This window comes from Panulirus ornatus, chromosome 36, assembly GCF_036320965.1.
Source record: "Panulirus ornatus isolate Po-2019 chromosome 36, ASM3632096v1, whole genome shotgun sequence".
NCBI classification, from domain to species: Eukaryota; Metazoa; Arthropoda; class Malacostraca; order Decapoda; family Palinuridae; genus Panulirus; species Panulirus ornatus.
The window spans coordinates 4,888,236-4,907,721 of record NC_092259.1 but is presented as its reverse complement, the minus strand read 5'-3'; the positions used below and the strand labels follow the sequence as shown (position 1 = coordinate 4,907,721).

At 40.7% G+C, this 19,486-nt stretch overlaps 1 protein-coding gene across 4 annotated transcripts in view; it reads right to left on the bottom strand.

Annotated features, from left to right (window-relative positions):
* Window positions 1–19,486, bottom strand: part of Pgant5 (polypeptide N-acetylgalactosaminyltransferase 5) — an 863,494-nt gene that overhangs the window by 19,733 nt on the left and 824,275 nt on the right. For 3 of the 4 annotated variants that reach the window (XM_071683219.1, XM_071683217.1, XM_071683215.1), the window contains one exon: window positions 2,354–2,488. In XM_071683219.1, coding sequence (XP_071539320.1) covers window positions 2,354–2,488 — 135 coding nt within the window. Of the gene's footprint in view, window positions 1–1,058; window positions 1,846–2,353; window positions 2,489–19,486 lie in introns of those variants that run through there. The other variant, XM_071683218.1, reaches the window with a different exon arrangement.

Genomic DNA, 19,486 nt, shown 5'->3' with positions numbered 1-19,486 from the left:
ATAACCAATTATAATTTCTTTACACTGGCACAGGGTCCCTGTCACTTGATATTCTGGACTGACTGATATTTTCCAAAATCAATGGCAACCAAGCACTTCTATACCTGACAAAACATCCAAGATGAATAAATACCATCATGATAGAGTAACACTTCACAGTATTTCTTTTATAAAGGATTGAGTTTTTATAGTACATAGATTGAGTTGCAAAAGTCTTATACCTTCCTTCAAAAGTGGTTTTCCGGCTAAGGACACGAATAATGCTTAGTTTGTCAATGAATTTTGTTGACAGAAATGGTCTTAACCCTTTAACTGTGCTATAAAGTTTCAGCAATACTCCCCATATGTGTACACTGTCACTATCATGATAGAGTAACACTTCACAGTATTTCTTTTATAAAGGATTGAGTTTTTATAGTACATAGATCGAGTTGCAAAAGTCTTATACCTTCCTTCAAAAGTGGTTTTCCGGCTAAGGACACGAATAATGCTTAGTTTGTCAATGAATTTTGTTGACAGAAATGGTCTTAACCCTTTAACTGTGCTATAAAGTTTCAGCAATACTCCCCATATGTGTACACTGTCACTAACAAATGAAAATGCTACAAGGAATTTTCTATTACAATTCTAGTATGAAAAGACAAAGTAATCCATACCTGAATGTAAAATGCCATAAAAAAGGAGTATTACCTGGGAGAAATTTTTTTATTTTGCACGTCAAAATTTATTGACAAACTTACCTGAATACCTCAGATAGTGTAAAAAAGTATGCAAAAGGCTCAAATCTTACCTAGTAACCTAGTTACATATTTACTTACTTAGTTTGCTTTGTCGCTGTCTCCTGCGTTAGCGAGGTAGTGCAAAGAAACAGACGAAAGAATGGCCAGTTTGCTTTGTCGCTGTCTCCCGCGTTAGCGAGGTAGTGCAAAGAAACAGACGAAAGAATGGCCCAACCCACCCACATACACATGTATATACATACACGTCCACACACGCAAATATACATACCTATACATATATATATATATATATATATATATATACACATGTACATATATTTGCGCGTGTGGACGTGTATGTATATACGTGTATGGGGGTGGGTTGGGCCATTTCTTTCGTCTGTTTCCTTGCGCTACCTCGCAAACGCGGGAGACAGCGACAAAGCAAAATAAAATATACATAATTCATAGACTGCCTTTATTCATTTCCATCGCCACCTCGCAACACATGAAATAACAAACCCCTCCCCCCCTCATGTGTGCGAGGTAGCACTAGGAAAAGACAACAAAGGCCACATTCGTTCACACTCAGTCTCTAGCTGTCCTGTAATAATGCACTGAAACATAGTTACATATCACCACTAATCGTTTTTACCCATTAAATTGGAAGCAGCATGACAAAGAGCACTAAAATGATCCTTTCCTTGTGCAACAATACATATGAGGAGAGACTGCAAAAATTAAAGTTGCTCTCCCTAAGCAAGAGGCACCCACAAGGCAAAGTATTATAATGCTTTAAAATCATTAAAGGATTCGACAATGTTAACACCGAAATTTTCTTTATGGTAGCAACTAAAACTTACCGAGTTAATCTGGACTGTACAAAATATTTCTTTACCACCGACATTACTGATGTGTGGAATAAGCTCCCAGAAAATACCAATAATTGTTCAAAGGAACACTATTAATATCTCCAAAATCAGGCTTGATCATCACAACTCTCTCTGTGGTACTGAATAATTCATTTAATCAGTCATCATAATGCATTGGTATATCATGCTAGCTTAACCACTGATTTCTCCCTGGTCATGGTGCAGTACATACAACATTGATTAACCCACGTCACCTGGTTTGGGAGATTAAACAAGAATTATTGTGTCATTCTTCAACATCAAGAATATTACAGGCATGAAAAATTCAGATGCCGGAGCTCAAGTTTTCTTTGCGATTGTACTTATAACAAAAAGTGAAGGGATGTATGTTGCTGGTGATGGGATGCATGACATATTCATGTTCATTCTACCTAATGGCTTTCCTATAAAAATTTCCTTTGAGTAAAGTATTTTTTTCTACCTGTTTTCTGTCTGGCATGGGCTTGAAGGTGGGGAGAGAGCCTTTGCTTTGCTATCCTTTTCTTCTACTGCTTTTAAGTGGACAACCCCCCCCCCTTTTTTTTTTTCTAGACTAGACCACCACACTTGAACCTTGGGTTTGTGTATTTATGTAACTCTACATACCTCTATCATCACAAATGCATGTGGAAATTAAACTATGAATGAAAATGGTATCCTTGATACACAAATAATGACCACATAACCTATTTTTTTTCTTTCATCTGCTACTAGCCACCTTACCTTTTCTGTGTACGTCCACATCTGGTTTCCACCCATACCATGGCAGCGCACAAGCTTTACAGGTCCACTAGGGTTGGAGGCATCTAAACAATTGTCATCAGACATAATCTGCTGCCTCTTGGTGTAAGCAAAAACCTGCACAGATAAATCAGTCTTAGTGGCAGAAAAACATGAGACATGAAAGTTACTTAAGCCAAAAATATTACATTATTTTCAGACATTACATTAAATTTAAGATGGTAAAGTAGCAATAAATGGTTATAATTTTTTGTTTTTGTCAGGAACTATTAAGATCCAATATCAAAATTATGCTCATGAAGAGGATAATACATAATGAGTGATATAAATATTTCTTACTAAATAATGTTATACATTCACTGAAACAAAGAAAATAAAGCAAAAGACGAAAACTATCATGCATATGGCCAAATGTTACATGCACAGAATCCCAGACATCTCTACAATACTGCAATAGATAGCACTGCTGGTAAGAAAGCACTTAACTTTGCTGGCAAAAGCATGAATGATTGGAATCAGTGACATTACCTCAGTGGCTACAAGACAAATAAACTGTAAGAGTGTCCTAAGCTCCTACAGTATTACAATGCATCCCATGAAGAAGAATGGCAAGAAATCTATCAGACTGCAAAGAAATGCCCACAAAGTAGATCAATTTGTAACCAATCAATATTTTCTAACAATATAGTAATAACCAAAATAACATACGATAATTGTCTACTTTATTCACATTATTGTTATCTGTACTAACAAGACTGGCACACGTGAATAAACCTGTTTTATATGCCATTTCCTGCTTCTGTTAGGTGGCCCATGGAAACCCTCCTTAAATGGCCTGTTTACATCACATATCAGTATCAAATGCACACACCCTTAAGTACATACAGACCTGTTCAGGTGAATGCTTTTCACATTGTGTTAGTTTCATGAACTCATCAGACTGAGTCAAGCACATATCACCATCAGGGGTTTTTATCTGTTGGTGTGAGCATGATGCAAATATTTAAATACTTAGAAAAGCAAATGGATTTGTACGTAGCATTTATGGATCTGGAGAAGGCATATGATAGAGTTGATAGAGATGCTCTGTGGAAGGTGTTAAGAATATATGGTGTGGGAGGCAAGTTGTTAGAAGCAGTGAAAAGTTTTTATCGAGGATGTAAGGCATGTGTACGTGTAGGAAGAGAGGAAAGTGATTGGTTCTCAGTGAATGTAGGTTTGCGGCAGGGGTGTGTGATGTCTCCATGGTTGTTTAATTTGTTTATGGATGGGGTTGTTAGGGAGGTGAATGCAAGAGTTTTGGAAAGAGGGGCAAGTATGAAGTCTGTTGGGGATGAGAGAGCTTGGGAAGTGAGTCAGTTGTTGTTCGCTGATGATACAGCGCTGGTGGCTGATTCATGTGAGAAACTGCAGAAGCTGGTGACTGAGTTTGGTAAAGTGTGTGAAAGAAGAAAGTTAAGAGTAAATGTGAATAAGAGCAAGGTAATTAGGTACAGTAGGGTTGAGGGTCAAGTCAATTGGGAGGTAAGTTTGAATGGAGAAAAACTGGAGGAAGTAAAGTGTTTTAGATATCTGGGAGTGGATCTGGCAGCGGATGGAACCATGGAAGCGGAAGTGGATCATAGGGTGGGGGAGGGGGCGAAAATCCTGGGAGCCTTGAAGAATGTGTGGAAGTCGAGAACATTATCTCGGAAAGCAAAAATGGGTATGTTTGAAGGAATAGTGGTTCCAACAATGTTGTATGGTTGCGAGGCGTGGGCTATGGATAGAGTTGTGCGCAGGAGGATGGATGTGCTGGAAATGAGATGTTTGAGGACAATGTGTGGTGTGAGGTGGTTTGATCGAGTAAGTAACGTAAGGGTAAGAGAGATGTGTGAAAATAAAAAGAGCGTGGTTGAGAGAGCAGAAGAGGGTGTTTTGAAATGGTTTGGGCACATGGAGAGAATGAGTGAGGAAAGATTGACCAAGAGGATATATGTGTCGGAGGTGGAGGGAACGAGGAGAAGTGGGAGACCAAATTGGAGGTGGAAAGATGGAGTGAAAAAGATTTTGTGTGATTGGGGCCTGAACATGCAGGAGGGTGAAAGGAGGGCAAGGAATAGATTGAATTGGATCGATGTGGTACACCGGGGTTGACGTGCTGTCAGTGGATTGAATCAGGGCATGTGAAGCGTCTGGGGTAAACCATGGAAAACTGTGTAGGTATGTATATTTGCGTGTGTGGACGTATGTATATACATGTGTATGGGGGTGGGTTGGGCCATTTCTTTCGTCTGTTTCCTTGCGCTACCTCGCAAACGCGGGAGACAGCGGCAAAAAAAAAAAAAAAAAAAAAAAAAAAAAGAAAAAAAAAAAAAATGAGTTCGTAAGGTGTAGAGAGTTGAATTAAATTTATGTTGATGCTAGATGTGGCTTAATATCTGTAACGAAAGATTACATTTTCAGTAATACGAAGAAAATGGTATGAAATGTTAGGATGATGAATTTCCTTTGAATAGTTCCCTTTTTACCATAACTCTTCCACTAATAACTAGCTTAACAATCTGTAATGCACAACTTCCCTTCAAATGTAAATTCATTATCAAACTTGTTTTATAATCTGTAATATAGACGACAACAACAGTGAGAGATCTCATTCCTCCATTGTGCCTCATCCCAATAATCTATCCCTTTTCTTAAATTCTTATGTCTTGACTGAAAGTGTAACTTTTTCTAATTTTATTACATTTCCGTAAAAGTACAAACATTTGGGAACTAATCTAGTTGTATAACTTTTCTTTTAATATTTCATTCATGGCTATCAATTTTTTTTGGATTTTCAATGATGAACACCTAAATATACGTTTAGACATCAATCAGAAAACTTTGTAGGATAGATTGTCCATAAATGAAGTAAAGCAAAATTATAAATGTTTGAAATCCCAGAAATAAAATCACAGAAGCAGAATAACTCTCTATTATTCCCCAATTAAAAAACATCAAAATACTATGAATGAATGAGGGAGAGAAATAATTTTGAAATGAGAAAATGAAGAAAATATGTGGTAGCACTTAAACTGAGTAAATAAACAGTCTCAGAAAGCTTTCTTAAGAAGCATTCTATTACTGTTTAACCTAAAATGGTGGCTTACATCAACTGATGCACTCTTAGTTAACAGCCCACAAATTTTCCTGCTTGTTTAAATATCCAAATGACTTATTTTACCATTACAAACCTAAAGAAGTCTCATCCATCAACAGGAAGGCATGGGAATAAATCCTACTTGCTTCAATACTCCAACAAAACACCTAAATACATCCAACCTGCAGGTTGTGTGTATGTGGTGGCATTGTGGAAAATGTAGTGTTGGATGACGTAAGCAATGAGAAGAATCACATTATGTGTAGGTAAGGAAAGAAAAGAAGAAAAACAAAAGAAATGTGAAGAAATGAATGACACCGTGATTCTATCAAGATGGAATGATTAAGTAAAGCTGTAAGTGAAAGAAAAGAGAGGTGTAAGGGAAGGAGCCCTAATAACTGGAATATGTACAAGAGAATATGGCAAGAGGCCAAGAGTAAGGTGCAGGGGTAGGAAAAGATCAGATGGAGTATTCTAAAGGACTGCCGAAGGCATTTAATGATAGGGTGGCAGGTGGGCAGTGTCTGAGTATGGGAGGTATGCGAAGTGAGAGTATCATGGCAACTGCTTTGGTGGAGAAAGAGGTGGTCATGAAAGCCCTGTGTAAGATGAAATGTGGTAAGGCAGATAAACTGTATCGTATTGCAGAAGGATTAGAAAGGGTGTGACTGTGTTGTTGATTCGTTCGTTAGAATTTTCAGTATATGTATGGATCATGGTTAGGTGTCTGGAACAGGCGGAATGCATTTATAATGTCATTCTTTCTTTTCTTTCAAACTGTTCGCCATTTCCCGCATTAGCGAGGTAGCGTTAAGAACAGAGGACTGGGCCTTTGAGGGAATACCCTCACCTGGCCCAATTCTCTGTTCCTTCTTTTGGAAAAAAAAAAAGAGGGGAGGATTTCCAGCCCCCCGCTCCCTCCCCTTTTAGTTGCCTTTTACGACACGCAGGGAATACGTGGGAAAAGGGTACAAAGGTGAGCATTCAAATAATCAGAGGTGTAAGTTTGTTGAGCATATGTGGTAAGTTGTATGGAAGAATGGTGATTGAAAGGGTGAAGGCATGTACAACGCATGACTGATGGAGTAACACTGGGGCTTCAGGTGTGATAGAGATGTGTGGATCAAGTGTTTCCCTTGAAGAATGTGTGTGAGAAATACTTAGATCCATATATGATACATACAGATCCTAATTTTTTTCTGAGTAAAGCATATGATAGGGACGATAGAAATGCTTTGTGGAAGGTGTTATGAATATACAGTGTGGAAGTAAAGTCATTAGAAGCAATGAGGAGTTTTTATGAAGAGTGTAAGGCATGCGTGCAAGTAGGTAGAGAGGAGGGTGATAGGTTCTAAGCAAAGATAGATCTGGCTGTTTAATTTATCTATGGATAGGGTGGTGGGGAAGGTAAAAATGCAAGGGTTTTGGCAAGAGGAAAGAGTATGTAGTCTGTAGGGGATGAAGGGAAGGAGGTCTGGGAAGTGATTTAATTGTTTGCTGAAGCCACAACACAGGTGGAAGACTTGAGTGAGAACTGAATTAGGTGGTGTCTGAGTTACGAAAACTATGTGAAAGGAGGAACCTGAGAGTAAACATAAGGGAAAACAAGATAATTAGGTTCAGTTTAACAGTGCAAAGGGATGGGTTACATGGGGGAGGAGTTTAAATGGAGAAAACTTGGAGGAAGTGGAATGTTTTAGATACTTGGGAGTGGACTTGGCAGTGAATATGAAAGTGAATCAGACAGAGAGGGGGGGGGGGGGGGTTAAATGTTCTTGGGTGCACTGAAGAATATGTGGAAAAAGAGGTCATTATATGGGAGAGCAAAAATGTGTGTGTGAAGGTACAGTGGTCCCAATGATGATGTACTGATGAAAGCCATGGGCTATACAGATGATGATGTGAAGAGGATGGTGGATGTATTGGCAATGAAATGCCTGAGGATAGTATGTAGTGTGAGGATGGTAGATCAAGCAAGCAATAAAAGGGTGTGGGGGGAAATGTTGTAATAAAAAGTGTGTGATTGAAAGAGCTGAAGAGGGTATGCTAAAATGGTTTGGACTCATGAAGAGAATGGTGAGGAGAGGTGGACAAAAAAGATATATGTGTGAGAAGTGGAGGGGACAATGAGAAGGATGAAACCAAATTGGAAATGGAAGGTTGGAGTGAAAGAGATCTAAAGTGTTCAGGGTCTGATCATGCAGGGATAGAGTTAACTGGAGTGATGTGGTCTACAGAGAGCAAAACATGCTGTCAATGGACAGAACAAAGGCAAGTGAAGCAGCCAGGGGAAACAGAGAATGGTCTTTGGGGGCCAGTTATGGAAAGGGGACAGTGGTTTCGGTGCATTACACACGACAGTTAACTATGGGATAGGTGTGCATGAGGTGTCTTCTCTGTCTGTTCATGGCACTAACTCACTTGCACAGGAAATGGCAAACCAATATGAAAAGTGAAATACTCATATTATTCACCACCAATGTTGTGCCTGTGAGTGAAAGAAGAGTAAACATTGAGTTCAAGATGAATTATTTATATTCATTTATTTATTCATTTTGCTTGTTGCTGTCTCCAGCGTTAGCGAGGTAGCGCAAGGAAACAGACGAAAGAAATGGCCAAACCCATCCACATACACATGTATATACATACACGTCCACACCTGCAAATATACATACCTATACATCTCAACAAATACATATATATACACACACACATAGACATATACATATATACACATGTACATAATTCATACTGTCTGCTTTTATTCATTCCCATCGCCACCCTGCCACACATGAAATAACAACCCCCTCCCCCCTCATGGTAAACCATGGAAAGTTATGTGGGGCCTGGATGTGGAAATGGAGCTGTGGTTTCGGTGCATTATACATGACAGCTAGAGATTGAGTGTGAATGAATGTGGCTTTTGTTGTCTTTTCCTAGCATTACCTTGCATGTGTGCGGGAGGAGGGGGTGTCATTTCATGTGTTGCAGGATAGCGACGAGAAGGAATAAAGGCGGCAAGTATGAATTATAAACGTGTAAATATGTATGTCTGTGTATGCATAAGTGCATGTGTTTACGTATATGTATATACATGTGTATGTGGGTGGGTCGGGCCATTCATTCATCTGTTTCCTTGCGCTACTTCACTAACGCGGGAGACAGCGACAAAGTGGGAAGCGAGTCCGTTGTTGTTCGCTGATGATACAGCGCTGGTGGCTGATTCGGGTGAGAAACTGCAGAGGCTGGTGACTGAGTTTGGTAAAGTGTGTGAAAGAAGAAAGGTGAAAGTAAATGTGAATAAGAGAATAAGAACAAGGCTATTAGGTACAGTAGGGCTGAGGGACAAGTCAACTGGGAGGTAAGTTTGATTGGAGAAAAACTGGGGGAAGTGAAGTGTTTTAGATATCTGGGAGTGGATTTGGCAGCGGATGAAACCATGGAAGCGGAAGTGAGCCACAGGGTGGGGGAAGGGGCAAAAATTTTGGAGCGTTGAAGAATGTGTGGAAGGCGAGAACATAATCTCGGATTGCAAAAATGGGTATGTTTGAAGGAATAGTGGTTCCAACAATGTTATATGGTTGTGAGGCATGGGCTGTAGATAGGGTTGTGCAGAGGAGGGTGGATGTGTTGGAAATGAGATGCTTGAGGACAATATGTGGTGTGAGGTGGTTTGATCGAGTAAGTAATGAAAGGGTAAGAGAGATGTGTGGTAATAAAAAGTGTGGTAAGAGAGCAGAAGAGGGTGTTTTGAAATGGTTTGGTCACATGGAGAGAATGAGTGAGGAAAGATTGACCACGAGGATATATGTATCAGAGGTGGAGGGAACGAGGAGAAGTGGGAGACCAAATTGGAGGTGGAAAGATGGAGTGAAAAAGATTTTGAGTGATCGGGGCCTGAACATGCAGGAGGGTGAAAGGCATGCAAAGAATAGAGTGAATTGGATCGATGTGGTATACCAGGGTCGATGTGCTGTCAATGGATTGAACCAGGGCATGTGAAGCATCTGGGGTAAACCATTGAAAGTTCTGTGGGGCCTGGATGTGGAAAGGGAGCTGTGGTTTCGGTGCATTATTACATGACATCTAAAGACTGAGTATGAACGAATGTGGCCTTTATTGTCTTTTCCTAGCACTATTTCGCACACATGAGGGGGGGAGGGATTTGTTATTTCATGTTTAGCAGGGTGGCAATGGGAATGAATAAAGGCAGACAGTATGAACTATGTACATGTGTATATATGTATATATCTGTGTGTTTATATATATATATATATATATATATGTATACGTTGAGATGTATTGGTATGTATATTTGCGTGTGAGGACGTGTATGTATATACATGAGTATGTGGGTGGGTTGGGCCATTCTTTTGTCTGTTTCCTTGCGCTACCTCGCTAATGTGGGAGACAGCGACAAAGCAAAATAAATAAATAAATAAATAAATAAATGAATGAATAAATAAATGATCAAGATATTCCTATGAGTCCACGGGGAAAATGAAACACGATAATTTCCCCATTGTGTTTCATTTTCCCCATAGACTCATAGGAATATATATATTTATTTATTTTGCTTTGTCGCTGTCTCCCGCGTTTGCGAGGTAGCACAAGGAAACAGACGAAAGAAATGGCCCAACCCACCCCCATACACAATGTATATACATACACATCCACACACGCAAATATACATACCTATACATCTCAATGTACACATATATATACACACACACAGACACATACATATATACCCATGCACAAAATTCACACTGTCTGCCTTTAATCATTCCCATCGCCACCTCGCCACACATGGAATACCATCCCCCCCCCCCCCCCATGTGTGCGAGGTAGCACTAGGAAAAGACAACAAAGGCCCCATTCGTTCACACTCAGTCTCTAGCTGTCATGCAATAATGCCCAAAACCACAGCTCCCTTTCCACATCCAGGCCCCACACAACTTTCCATGGTTTACCCCAGACGCTTCACATGCCCTGATTCAATCCACTGACAGCACGTCAACCCTGGTATACCACATTGATCCAATTCACTCTATTCCTTGCCCTCCTTTCACCCTCCCGCATGTTCAGGCCCCGATCACACAAAATCTTTTTCACTCCATCTTTCCACCTCCAATTTGGTCTCCCACTTCTCCTCGTTCCCTCCACCTCCAACACATATATCCTCTTGGTCAATCTTTCCTCACTCATTCTCTCCATGTGCCCAAACCATTTCAAAACACCCTCTTCTGCTCTCTCAACCACGCTCTTTTTATTTCCACACATCTCTCTTACCCTTACATTACTTACTCGATCAAACCACCTCACACCACACATTGTCCTCAAACATCTCATTTCCAGCACATCCACCCTCCTGCACACAACTCTATCCATAGCCCACGCCTCGCAACCATACAACATTGTTGGAACCACTATTCCTTAAAACATAGCCATTTTTGCTTTCTGAGATAATGTTCTCGACTTCCACACATTCTTCAAGGCTCCCAGGATTTTCGCCCCCTCCCCCACCCTATGATTCACTTCCGCTTCCATGGTTCCATCCGCTGCCAGATCCACTCCCAGATATCTAAAACACTTTACTTCCTCCAGTTTTTCTCCATTCAAACTTACCTCCCAATTGACTTGACCCTCAACCCTACTGTACCTAATAACCTTGCTCTTATTCACATTTACTCTTAACTTTCTTCTTTCACACACTTTACCAAACTCAGTCACCAGCTTCTGCAGTTTCTCACATGAATCAGCCACCAGCGCTATATCATCAGCGAACAACAACTGACTCACTTCCCAAGCTCTCTCATCCACAACAGACTTCATACTTGCCCCTCTTTCCAAAACTCTTGCATTCACCTCCCTAACAACCCCATCCATAAACAAATTAAACAACCATGGAGACATCACACACCCCTGCCACAAACCTACATTCACTGAGAACCAATCACTTTCCTCTCTTCCTACAAGTACACATGCCTTACATCCTCGATAAAAACTTCTCACTGCTTCTAACAACTTGCCTCCCACACCATGTATTCTTAATACCTTCCACAGAGCATCTCTATCAACTCTATCATATGCCTTCTCCAGATCCATAAATGCTACATACAAATCCATTTGCTTTTCTAAGTATTTCTCACATACATTCTTCAAAGCAAACACCTGATCCACACATCCTCTACCACTTCTGAAACCACACTGCTCTTCCCCAATCTGATGCTCTGTACATGCCTTCACCCTCTCAATCAATACCCTCCCATATAATTTACCAGGAATACTCAACAAACTTATACCTCTGTAATTTGAGCACTCACTCTTATCCCCTTTGCCTTTGTACAATGGCACTATGCACGCATTTCACCAATCCTCAGGCACCTCACCATGAGTCATACATACATTAAATAACCTTACCAACCAGTCAACAATACAGTCACCCCCTTTTTTAATAAATTCCACTACAATACTATCCAAACCTGCTGCCTTGCCGGCTTTCATCTTCCGCAAAGCTTTTACTACCTCTTCTCTGTTTACCAAATCATTTTCCCTAACCCTCTCACTTTGCACACCACCTCAACCAAAACACCCTATATCTGCCACTCTATCATCAAACACATTCAACAAACCTTCAAAATACTCACTCCATCTCCTTCTCACATCACCACTACTTGTTATCACCTCCCCATTTGCGCCCTTCACTGAAGTTCCCATTTGCTCCCTTGTCTTACGCACTTTATTTACCTCCTTCCAGAACATCTTTTTATTCTCCCTAAAATTTAATGATACTCTCTCACCCCAACTCTCATTTGCCCTTTTTTTCACCTCTTGCACCTTTCTCTTGACCTCCTGTCTCTTTCTTTTATACATCTCCCACTCAATTGCATTTTTTCCCTGCAAAAATCGTCCAAATGCCTCTCTCTTCTCTTTCACTAATACTCTTACTTCTTCATCCCACCACTCACTACCCTTTCTAATCAACCCACCTCCCACTCTTCTCATGCCACAAGCATCTTTTGCGCAATCCATCACTGATTCCCTAAATACATCCCATTCCTCCCCCACTCCCCTTACTTCCATTGTTCTCACCTTTTTCCATTCTGTACTCAGTCTCTCCTGGTACTTCCTCACACAAGTCTCCTTCCCAAGCTCACTTACTCTCACCACCCTCTTCACCCCAACATTCACTCTTCTTTTCTGAAAACCCATACAAATCTTCACCTTAGCCTCCACAAGATAATGATCAGACATCCCTCCAGTTGCACCTCTCAGCACATTAACATCCAAAAGTCTCTCTTTCGCGCGCCTGTCAATTAACACGTAATCCAATAACGCTCTCTGGCCATCTCTCCTACTTACATAAGTATACTTATGTATATCTCGCTTTTTAAACCAGGTATTCCCAATCATCAGTCCTTTTTCAGCACATAAATCTACAAGCTCTTCACCATTTCCATTTACAACACTGAACACCCCATGTATACCAATTATTCCCTCAACTGCCACATTACTCACCTTTGCATTCAAATCACCCATCACTATAACCCGGTCTCGTGCATCAAAACCACTAACACACTCATTCAGCTGCTCCCAAAACACTTGCCTCTCATGATCTTTCTTCTCATGCCCAGGTGCATATGCACCAATAATCACCCATCTCTCTCCATCAACTTTCAGTTTTACCCATATTAATCGAGAATTTACTTTCTTACATTCTATCACATACTCCCACAACTCATGTTTCAGGAGTACTGCTACTCCTTCCCTTGCTCTTGTCCTCTCACTAACTCTCACTAATATATATATATATATACGAATAAAGTGCATATGAACGCGCACCTTCATAGAACATACAAACCTCAAACAGCCAGGATCGAACCCGGGACCCTGTGCAAGAAGCAGGCATGCTAACCGCTAGGCTATGGGACTGTATAATAGGAAACAACTATTCGAAATACTAAGTACTCGAATACCCTTCGTCTCACAATGGTGAGCAACGGGGTCTATACCGGTTGTTTCCAAACAGACGCACATAAAACATTTCACGATAAAACTTTTCACTGTTTCGAACAACTTGCCTCCTACACCATATATTCTTAATACCTACCTCAGAGCATCTCTATCAACTCTGTCATATGCCTTCTCCTGATCCATGAATGCTACATACAAATCCAATTTGCTTTTCTAAGTATTTCTCACATACATTCTTCAAAGCAAACACCTGATCCACACATCCTCTACCACTTCTGAAAACACACTGCTCTTCCCCAATCTGATTCTCTCTACATGCCTTCACCCTTTCAATCAATCCCCTCCCATAGAATTTCCCAGGAATACTCAACAAACTTATAACTCTGTAATTTGAGCACTCACTTTTACCCCTTTGCCTTTGTACAATGGTACTATATATATATATATATATATATATATATATGGAAAGCTGTGTAGGTATGTATATTTGCGTGTGTGGACGTGTGTATGTACATGTGTATGGGGGGGTTGGGCCATTTCTTTCGTCTGTTTCCTTGCGCTACCTCGCAAACGCGGGAGACAGCGACAAAGTATAAAAAAAAAAAAAAAAAAAAAAAAAAAAATATATATATATATATATATATATATATATATATATATATATATTTTTTTTTTTTTTGCTTTGTTGCTGTCTCCCGTGTTTGCAAGGTAGCGCAAGGAAACAGACGAAAAGAAATGGCCCAACCCAACACCATACACATGTATATACATACACGTCCACACACGCAAATATACATACCTACACAGCTTTCCATTGTTTACCCCAGACGCTTCACATGCCCTGATTCAATCAACTGACAGCACGTCAACCCCGGTATACCACATCAATCCAATTCACTCTATTCCTTGCCCTCCTTTCGCCCTCCTGCATGTTCAGGCCCCAATCACACAAAATCTTTTTCACTCCATCTTTCCACCTCCAATTTGGTCTCCCACTTCTCCTCGTTCCCTCCACCTCCGACACATATATCCTCTTGGTCAATCTTTCCTCACTCATTCTCTCCAAGTGCCCAAACCATTTCAAAACACTCTCTTCTGCTCTCTCAACCACACTCTTTTTATTTCCACACATCTCTCTTACCCTTACGTTACTTACTCGATCAAACCACCTCACACCACACATTGTCCTCAAACATCTCATTTCCAGCACATCCACCCTCCTGCGCACAACTCTATCCATAGCCCATGCCTCGCAACCATAAAACATTGTTGGAACCACTATTCCTTCAAACATACCCATTTTTGCTTTCCGAGATAATGTTCTCGACTTCCACACATTCTTCAAGGCTCCCAGGATTTTCGCCCCCTCCCCCACCCTATGATTCACTTCCGCTTCCATGGTTCCATCCGCTGCCAGATCCACTCCCAGATATCTAAAACACATTACTTCCTCCAGTTTTTCTCCAATTATCCCTGGGGATAGGGGAGAAAGAATACTTCCCACGTATTCCCTGCGTGTTGTAGAAGGTGACTAAAAGGGAAGGGAGCGGAGGGCTGAAAATCCTCCCCTCTTGTTTTTTTTTTTTTTTTTTCTTTCAAAGAAGGAACAGAGAAGGGGGCCAGATGAGGATATTGCCTCAAAGGCCCAGTCCTCTGTTCTTAACGCTACCTCGCTAATGCGGGAAATGGCGAATAGTATGAAAGAAAGAAATATATATATATATATATATATATATATATATATATATATATATATATATATATATATATATATATATATATATATTTTTTTTTTTTTTTTTTTTTATACTTTGTCGCTGTCTCCCGCGTTTGCGAGGTAGCGCAAGGAAACAGACGAAAGAAATGGCCCAACCCCCCCCCATATACATGTATATACATACGTCCACACACGCAAATATACATACCTACACAGCTTTCCATGGTTTACCCCAGACGCTTCACATGCCTTGATTCAATCCACTGACAGCACGTCAACCCCGGTATACCACATCGCTCCAATTCACTCTATTCCTTGCCCTCCTTTCACCCTCCTGCATGTTCAGGCCCCGATCACACAAAATCTTTTTCACTCCATCTTTCCACCTCCAATTTGGTCTCCCTCTTCTCCTTGCTCCCTCCACCTCCGACACATATATCCTCTTGGTCAATCTTTCCTCACTCATCCTCTCCATGTGCCCAAACCACTTCAAAACACCCTCTTCTGCTCTCTCAACCACGCTCTTTTTATTTCCACACATCTCTCTTACCCTTACGTTACTCACTCGATCAAACCACCTCACACCACACATTGTCCTCAAACATCTCATTTCCAGCACATCCATCCTCCTGCGCACAACTCTATCCATAGCCCACGCCTCGCAACCATACAACATTGTTGGAACCACTATTCCTTCAAACATACCCATTTTTGCTTTCCGAGATAATGTTCTCGACTTCCACACATTCTTCAAGGCTCCCAGGATTTTCGCCCCCTCCCCCACTCTATGATCCACTTCCGCTTCCATGGTTCCATCCGCTGCCAGATCCACTCCCAGATATCTAAAACACTTCACTTCCTCCAGTTTTTCTCCATTCAAACTCACCTCCCAATTGACTTGACCCTCAACCCTACTGTACCTAATAACCTTGCTCTTATTCACATTTACTCTTAACTTTCTTCTTCCACACACTTTTCCAAACTCAGTCACCAGCTTCTGCAGTTTCTCACATGAATCCGCCACCAGCGCTGTATCATCAGCGAACAACAACTGACTCACTTCCCAAGCTCTCTCATCCCCAACAGACTTCATACTTGCCCCTCTTTCCAAAACTCTTGCATTTACCTCCCTAACAACCCCATCCATAAACAAATTAAACAACCATGGAGACATCACACACCCCTGCCGCAAACCTACATTCACTGAGAACCAATCACTTTCCTCTCTTCCTACACGTACACATGCCTTACATCCTCGATAAAAACTTTTCACTGCTTCTAACAACTTTCCTCCCACACCATATATTCTTAATACCTTCCACAGAGCATCTCTATCAACTCTATCATATGCCTTCTCCAGATCCATAAATGCTACATACAAATCCATTTGCTTTTCTAAGTATTTCTCACATACATTCTTCAAAGCAAACACCTGATCCACACATCCTCTACCACTTCTGAAACCACACTGCTCTTCCCCAATCTGATGCTCTGTACATGCCTTCACCCTCTCAATCAATACCCTCCCATATAATTTACCAGGAATACTCAACAATATACCTCTGTAATATGAGCACTCACTCTTATCCCCTTTGCCTTTGTACAATGGCACTATGCACGCATTCCGCCAATCCTCAGGCACCTCACCATGAGTCATACATACATTAAATAACCTTACCAACCAGTCAACAATACAGTCACCCCCTTTTTTAATAAATTCCACTGCAATACCATCCAAACCTGCTGCCTTGCCGGCTTTCATCTTCCGCAAAGCTTTCACTACCTCTTCTCTGTTTACCAAATCATTTTCCCTAACCCTCTCACTTTGCACACCACCTCAACCAAAACACCCTATATCTGCCACTCTATCATCAAACACATTCAACAAACCTTCAAAATACTCACTCCATCTCCTTCTCACATCACCACTACTTGTTTTCACCTCCCCATTTGCGCCCTTCACTGAAGTTCCCATTTGCTCCCTTGTCTTACGCACTTTATTTACCTCCTTCCAGAACATCTTTTTATTCTCCCTAAAATTTAATGATACTCTCTCACCCCAACTCTCATTTGCCCTTTTTTTCACCTCTTGCACCTTTCTCTTGACCTCCTGTCTCTTTCTTTTATACATCTCCCACTCAATTGCATTTTTTCCCTGCAAAAATCGTCCAAATGCCTCTCTCTTCTCTTTCACTAATACTCTTACTTCTTCATCCCACCACTCACTACCCTTTCTAATCAACCCACCTCCCACTCTTCTCATGCCACAAGCATCTTTTGCGCAATCCATCACTGATTCCCTAAATACATCCCATTCCTCCCCCACTCCCCTTACTTCCATTGTTCTCACCTTTTTCCATTCTGTACTCAGTCTCTCCTGGTACTTCCTCACACAAGTCTCCTTCCCAAGCTCACTTACTCTCACCACCCTCTTCACCCCAACATTCACTCTTCTTTTCTGAAAACCCATACAAATCTTCACCTTAGCCTCCACAAGATAATGATCAGACATCCCTCCAGTTGCACCTCTCAGCACATTAACATCCAAAAGTCTCTCTTTCGCACGCCTGTCAATTAACACGTAATCCAATAACGCTCTCTGGCCATCTCTCCTACTTACATAAGTATACTTATGTATATCTCGCTTTTTAAACCAGGTATTCCCAATCATCAGTCCTTTTTCAGCACATAAATCTACAAGCTCTTCACCATTTCCATTTACAACACTGAATACCCCATGTATACCAATTATTCCCTCAACTGCCACATTACTCACCTTTGCATTCAAATCACCCATCACTATGACCCGGTCTCGTGCATCAAAACCACTAACACACTCATTCAGCTGCTCCCAAAACACTTGCCTCTCTTGATCTTTCTTCTCATGCCCAGGTGCATATGCACCAATAATCACCCACCTCTCTCCATCAACTTTCAGTTTTACCCATATTAATCGAGAATTTACTTTCTTACACTCTATCACATACTCCCACAACTCCTGTTTCAGGAGTATTGCTACTCCTTCCCTTGCTCTTGTCCTCTCACTAACCCCTGACTTTACTCCCCAGACATTCCCAAACCACTCTTTCCCTTTACCCTTGAGCTTCGTTTCACTCAGAGCCAAAACATCCAGGTTCCTTTCCTCAAACACACTACCTATCTCTCCTTTTTTCACATCTTGGTTACATCCACACACATTTGGGCACCCCACTCTGAGCCTTCGAGGAGGATGAGCACTCCCCGTGTGACTCCTTCTGTTTCCCATTTTAGAAAGTTAATACAAGGAGGGGAGGATTTCTGGCCCCCCGCTCCCGTCCCCTCTAGTCGCTTTCTACGACACGCGAGGAATACGTGGGAAGTATTCTTTCACCCCTATCCCCAGGGATAATATACATATATATATACATATACACATACACACACATACACATACATACGCACATATACACACACACACACATACATATATATACATATGAGAAATGTAAGAAACAATTTAGAAAACTGAAACTTCTAGCTTGAAATGAATGAAAAAAATGAATGTCACATAATGGTTCAACCTCTGGCTATGGAAAAAAGGAAATGTATAATTTATTTACACAAACGTCAATAGCAGTTCTCATCAATTTAACCACTGTATCAATAAGCTTCAATGTCTAAGCTACATTTTTCTCCAATTTCACTATTTTCCTTCACATTTTCAATTGTGTCTGAAGGTTCTACTTCAAGAGTGATTATATATATATATATATATATATATATATATATAATCACTCTTGAAGTAGAACCTTCAGACACAATTGAAAATGTGAAGGAAAATAGTGAAATTGGAGAAAAATGTAGCTTAGACATTGAAGCTTATTGATACAGTGGTTAAATTGATGAGAACTGCTATTGACGTTTGTGTAAATAAATTATACATTTCCTTTTTTCCATAGCCAGAGGTTGAACCATTATGTGACATTCATTTTTTTCATTCATTTCAAGCTAGAAGTTTCAGTTTTCTAAATTGTTTCTTACATTTCTCATATGTATATATATGTATGTGTGTGTGTGTGTATATGTGCGTATGTATGTGTATGTGTGTGTATGTGTATATGTATATATATATGTATATTATCCCTGGGGATAGGGGTGAAAGAGGGAGCGGGAGGCTGGATATCCTCCCCTCTCGTTTTTTTTTTTTTTTAATTTTCCAAAAGAAGGAACAGAGGGGGGCCAGGTGAGGATATTCCACAAAGGCCCAGTCCTCTGTTCTTAACGCTACCTCGCTAATGCGGGAAATGGCGAATAGTTTAAA